This window comes from Galendromus occidentalis, unplaced genomic scaffold (genome assembly GCF_000255335.2).
Source record: "Galendromus occidentalis unplaced genomic scaffold, Mocc_1.1 scf7180000075808, whole genome shotgun sequence".
Lineage (NCBI taxonomy): Eukaryota > Metazoa > Arthropoda > Arachnida > Mesostigmata > Phytoseiidae > Galendromus > Galendromus occidentalis.
Window position 1 is genome coordinate 3,939 of NW_003803798.1, and position 5,891 is coordinate 9,829.

The following is a 5,891-nucleotide window of genomic DNA, read 5'->3' on the forward strand; positions in this document are numbered from 1 at the left end:
ATTTGTTACACTTCGCGCACTTACGATCTTTGGCTGGGCAAACTTGTCCGGGGCGATGCACATATTGACAGAACTGGCATTTTCCACCTTCTGTTTTGCTCTGGCCAGCTGACTGTCTAGAGGCCCTCTCTCCCCTCACTTTGTGCACTGCCTCCTCTTTCACCGCGCCACTGATCTCCGCCGTAGTCGAAATCATTGGCAACGATCGCGAGGATCTCCTTAAGACCTCGATGACCGACCGAAGGTCATTCTTATCATTCTGAATCACTCGATCCTTCAAGCGATCACTATCCAATCCGAGCACCAATCGATCGCGAATCATCTCATCTTTGACCTCCGTTGGGAATTCACAATCTTCCGCCAGTTCGCACACCTTCTCGAGGAAACGTTCGAAGTCAATACTTCCTTGATTGCACGCGTAGAATTTTTCGCGTACGACCAAAACGTTCTGTTTGCCACAGTATTCCTTCTCCCATGCCTTGACAGTCGATTCCAGAAGAGGACTGGGGATATTTGACTCCGCCGCCAATTTGATGACGTCGACCGAGTTGTTCGCTACCGTGACTTTAAGCGCTCGCAATTTACTCTTGCACTGGGGTCCTAGAGCTGTTCTGAAGTGTGATATCTGCACCTCAGGAGTCTGTCCGAAGATGCCGTTCGAGAGCGCGTAATCGTAAAAGTCCTCTCTGAATTCCAGCCACTTCTTTCTCCTGTTGGGTGGGAAAAGCGGTAACGGGGTCGGCAAGGGTAGCGTACCCGGATTCGTGCTCTTCGCCATCCTATCCTTGAGTCACTTCTTGATGTTCGCACTATTCTGACACCAGTTTCTTAGTCGATGTTCCTAACTATTCCTGTAGATCCCTATCCAAGGAATAGACGATGCGTGCTCCACAATGAGTTGTAGTCAACTGATTTATTGTCTCAGGCTAGTGCTGCTAGAGGGCTCTGACGTACGAACGCGCATTATTCGAATCCCATACAAACAGTGCCGTCGGACAAGAAGCCAGAATATCTCTCGTACAGCGAAGTCGTCGAGGTTCACAAGATATTGTACGAGCCTAGCGAAAATATCTGGACCGTTCGACTCGCGTTTTGAGGGATCCGTCAGAGTTCAGGAGAATCCATAGAAAACGAGGCTCGCTTGCGAAACGCCGCTCGAAACTGTCGGTGGATCAGCGAAGAGCGTAAAATGAAGCTGATTGAACAGTTTGTCGGCGGACTCAGCGAATCAAATATCCAGCAAGCCATCCTGGTGAAGTGAGCTCCATCGAAAGATCTAGCTGAGGTGTCTACGAAATCGGAAGAACTCATCAATGCGAGGAAATCGACCACTGACTGAGCTCCGACATGTGCAGACTCCTGCGGTCGACACCGATGAAGTCAACAAAATTCAGTTCGGCACTAACAAATCTTTCAGCAGCAAACCGAGGTTTCCGAGAAAGAAAAATTTCACCCTCAAGCAGACTCCGAATCCAAAGTGCTCGAGATGCGGAGACAACAATCATCTCGCTCAGGACTGCTACTTCAAAAACGCAGAATGTCGAGTATGTCGAATGAAAGGACATATAGCAGTGGTGTGTAGAAAAACCCAAAACAATCACTTGCTCGAAGAGATTCCGTTTAACTACGTCGAAGGGAGCCTCGAAGACCCGATACTGCTAAGCCTTAAAATCCACGGTCGTCCAATCGGAATGGAATTGGACACCGGCACAGGCATATCGACGATAGAGTTCTCGAGGTTCCGGAGAATGTTCCCCCGCGGAAAACTGGAGTCGAACGATATCCGAACTCCGAACTCCGATAACTCGATAACTCCGAACAGCAACTCGAGAGCTCTTCGAGCCGAAAGGGTTCGTGATTGTTCCAGTGGAGTACCGAGGTCGATGCGAAGATTTGAAGCTGTACCTTGTCGATCGCCCAAACTTCCCGACACTCTTGGGTCGATCGTGGCCAAGACTGCTCGGACTCGACGCGTTGGACATTGAGAAATGTCACTTCACAACGAGAGACTATGGAATCCAAGAATCTCCTGCTGAAATACCCAAGTCTCAGTGTTGAAGGTCAAGATTCGTAGCTCTGGTCAGGAGTAGAAGAGCAGCCCGTTCAGGAATACACAGAGATGCGATCTCACGAGAGGGAGATACCACAGTAAAATTCGAAATCTTAGGTCTTTCATACCTAGGCAGGAGTCTAAGCTCCTCCTTACATGTCCTGATCCATACATACATATACATATACATACATAGGATAAGGCTACCTTGGTCTATCATAAGTAGCGTCCTAGAATACTATTGGGTGTACCCAGCGTGTGGGGTGCTAGCCCAATTTCGTACTACCTCAGGGGTATCATGCTAGAGTCTTAACTTCGGGGTGCAACCCCGGTGACTCACGTATTTTACTACTGTCACGGGTATATGGCCCCGTGGGTTGGTATGAGTCATATTCCTAGTACGGAACGAGGACTAGTAGTTTCCAGTTCCTGCCTAAACCTCAACACCTCCCCTAACTGCTAAGTCCGAGTGTCTTCAGGATGAGGGAGCAATCAAGCTCCGGGTACAATTTACTTTCAGCAGTCAGCTTCTGAGAGTATTGAAGCGATGAAACTTCCTCAATAAACTGAATCGTCGTCCGCTGCTCAATTCCGAATTCGTTCTTCGCATGTCCAAACGGTATGCGACAAGTCCGGTTAGGTGCGCAGTAGGCCTGTACACGGCCGTATTTCCAGCGCTCAGCGCCAGGGGGCAGTGCGGCAGGCCTCCGCCGGAGGGCGCTTGAGCACCATAAAGGTGTTATAAAGGTGCTTTGCCGAAGATAGAATTTCCATTGGAGAGACAGGAATCACGGTCTCTGTGGATGAATATTATGGGTTCAGGGTTCTTCCTCCCCTCTCACAGAGAGTGGGAATCCTGTGGTGTAATTTTGAATTTTTCATGGTTGAGCTGAGAGATCGAAATTCCGAAGAGGAACTCTGATTCGTCAATGTTAGAAGACGTTGGAGGCCGTTTGAAGAGAATCATTCCCCAGAAGAGGTCGTCGGCCTACCGTTTGTTGTTTGTGACGATTTTGTGTTGGACTCAGTCAGAGAAATTTTTCGCGGTAAATGCAGCTACGGTCCGGCCGGAGAGTTGGTCGTCCAGCAAGCATGTTCAGTGCAGGGAACCGAAATCGGAGTTTCCCGGTGAGGGATCAGCCCACGTTTAGGAATGTTCGTGACGCCGGTCGGTTTGACTGGTTTTGGAGACTGATTGGGTACGCCCCCGACTCCGCACGAGGATGTCGTCCTAGAGTATCGGAGAGCGAGCGCCACCGCAGGCAACTCAATGGCGTACGAGAAGTGATCGAACGGCACTGTCCAGCCGGAGGTCGAAATCAATCCAGGCAGATGCAAGTGATGCACATGGAGGACGGAACTGGAGCAGATAACGGCAGCCCGGTACGCCAGACGTGGAGGCTTTGGTTGTAAGTCGCCGTAATTCTGTTTTTGTGTACTGGAACGATCACCGCAGGTTGGTTTGAGCTTGTCCTTGGAGATATTGTTGGTTGTATGGAGGGTTGTGGTTCCACTTTCCAAAGGAATCACCTAAGAGGTAGAACAACTCAAATACTTTCAGGAGTGTTCATGTCAAGGAAGGTGCATTTTGCCGCGAAGACGGAGTACTCAGTGCAGGTCTCGGCGGTGTCAACGACAAGTGTGTTCAGTCGGATCGAAGGCGACGTTGGGATTGTTGGCGAGACAGTCTCTCTTGACTCATTTGTTTGTGTAGTACAGAGCCGTCGTCTTCACTGTTACTCTAAGTTGAGGCAACAATGTATTTTGGTGTCATCCGGTAGAGGCTTTAAGCCAGAGAAGGTGAAAGCGAAACGGGGTGATGGAGTCAACCTCGATGTTTGTATTCGTCACCAGAGGTTGACCGAAGTGTAACATGTTGGCGTTGATACATGAAAATATATTTTCTCTCAAGCAGAGGGATTTATCAATTGATTGTAAAAAAAATCGAGTATTAATTTAGGTAAAGGGTTAGAGTTGATTCGGAATTGATTGATTCAGACAATATTTTCGTATTGATGTAACGTTGGGCTGAATGGGAAGTTGTCCTCCGCGGGAATCCGCCTCTCGATTGGGACGTAGAGTCGGATCAAGTCATTCACCCTCTCTTTGAGTCGAAGCTCCGATCGCTGTAGGCGGGCCGTGGCCAACCTCTCCTTTCTGAGTTCCCGTTTTAAGTCGTGGATGGTCTTTCGGGAAGCCTCCAGCTCATGCAGCGCGTGTCCGCGGTGCAGTTCCAGAGTATCGGCAAGGTCTTCACTTATGAAGGCCGCCGCGATCACGAATTGTTCTTTGATCGCATTGAACACCCTCGCAGCCTGTTGACCTCGGGCCGAAGTGGGTGTTATTCCCAATTTGTCGAAGGTGCGGCGATCAGCGTTCGAGATGATCAAGGATCACCGTTGTCTCGATATCTGCGGGTTTTCCATCTGTATTTGTTGATGGTTCATTCGAATTGTGGGGTTCTGGTGAGCGTGATATTAGCCATTCGTCGCTTGGTGGACGAGGCGCAGTTGTCACGAAGAGTGGTGGTTTGTCGTATTTGCCCTCAGTAGGGCTGGCCTTTCGGGATAGGACTTCGAAGTCCATGGTATCCTTCCAGTCTTCTTGCTCCTTTTCAATTATGTATTTAATTTTTATATCTGGTATATAATGTGCGGGATCTTTATCTAGAAGAGCGTATCTTTCTGAGAATCTGAGTTTTCGTGCTTCGTAACTATCTTCCACAGCAGCCAAATATGCATAGTACGTTTGCCGCGTTAATGGCGATTTCGGCCACCATTTATGGGCCGTGGCCTCAACGTGAGGCAGGAAATATCGACAATTGTATTTGCAATAACTGTCTAATTTCTTTTTGAATGTCCAGAAGGGTGAGGACTTTGGCATTTTCAAGGTATGTGGGAGGAGGTGGGTCAGCGGTGGTAGGATCGGGGATTGTCTGGTAGGGAAGTAGGCTCTGGAAGTGGACGAAGGGATCTAGTTGGTCCACAAGCTGGGCAGAGTCGATGGTTGTTGGCATGTAGGGATTATCCACTTCATGCTAGGGCGATGGATTGGTGCTCCGACGGTATGACATTTGCTTTCCAGGCAGAAGCATGCAACACAAAGCGAAGGCCAACATTATAGTTAGGGCCATTAGGACTCCTGCGCCAGCCAAAACCCAGTGTAGTACCTCATCCCTATCAGAGTGTGGTATATTGGGATGGAAACTGGCCTCGAATCGAGGCCAAATCTTTTCACCTCCAACAGGTGGGCGTGATGGTCTCATGCACACCACCTTGCTGCTTGACTGTTCCTCGCAATCCAAAAACGATGACGTGCAGCGATTGAAGAATTCATTGTTGCCTTCCTCGAAGCTGATGAGACAGCTTATGTTGTTCGAAACACAAGAACTGTCGCAGTCCTCATCAACAAAGTAGTTCTGAGCGGTAGTTGACGAGAAGGAGAGAAAACCCACTACGAGAATGATTGTGAGAGAGGCCATGGTTGTAAACCAATTAAGGCTCTCAGCTTTTCGAACGTATGTTTGTTCAGGGGTTTCGTCAACGCGTCAGCGAGATTCTCTGATGTTGGGATGTACTTGAACTCGATTTGTTTGCGTTCGAGAGTCTCGCGAACAAAAAGAAACCGGACGGCAATGTGCTTCGTCCGTTTATGAAACTGTGGGTTATGGATCAGTTTCAGAGCCGCTTGATTGTCTACATAGACAATCGGGACGATCTTGATTCTGAGTTCAGAAAAGAGCGTTCGAAGCCATAGGCAAGACTTCGAGAAGTCTGCGATCGCGTAGAATTCACTCTCCGTCGTCGATAGACTGACGGAAAGTTGTTGTGATGACGACCAG

General features: G+C 48.9%; 2 protein-coding genes across 2 annotated transcripts in view; one reads left to right on the plus strand and one right to left on the minus strand.

The window, feature by feature from the left end:
• LOC108864997 (uncharacterized protein K02A2.6-like) overlaps positions 1–778 on the minus strand; it is a 3,517-nt gene extending 2,739 nt beyond the window's left edge. Inside the window, exon 1 of the mRNA XM_018641581.1 lies at positions 140–778. Coding sequence (XP_018497097.1) covers positions 140–778 — 639 coding nt within the window. The remainder of the gene's footprint in view (positions 1–139) is intronic.
• A 411-nt stretch (positions 779–1,189) lies between these two features.
• LOC108864998 (uncharacterized) lies at positions 1,190–2,058 on the plus strand. Its single transcript, XM_018641582.1, has 3 exons — positions 1,190–1,252; positions 1,356–1,713; positions 1,823–2,058. The coding sequence occupies exons 1-3, from the start codon at positions 1,190–1,192 to the stop codon at positions 2,056–2,058; spliced, it is 657 nt and encodes a 218-aa protein (XP_018497098.1).
• Positions 2,059–5,891: the final 3,833 nt, after the last annotated feature.

Bases quoted from the DNA above. Each gene is read 5' to 3' on its own strand.
- LOC108864998 (XM_018641582.1), top strand. From the start codon at position 1,190: ATGAAGCTGATTGAACAGTTTGTCGGCGGACTCAGCGAATCAAATATC. The intron at 1,253-1,355 runs GTGAAGTGAGCT...CGACATGTGCAG, and splicing joins ATATCCAGCAAGCCATCCTG to ACTCCTGCGGTCGACACCGA. The intron at 1,714-1,822 runs GCATATCGACGA...AACTCCGAACAG, and splicing joins GGAATTGGACACCGGCACAG to CAACTCGAGAGCTCTTCGAG.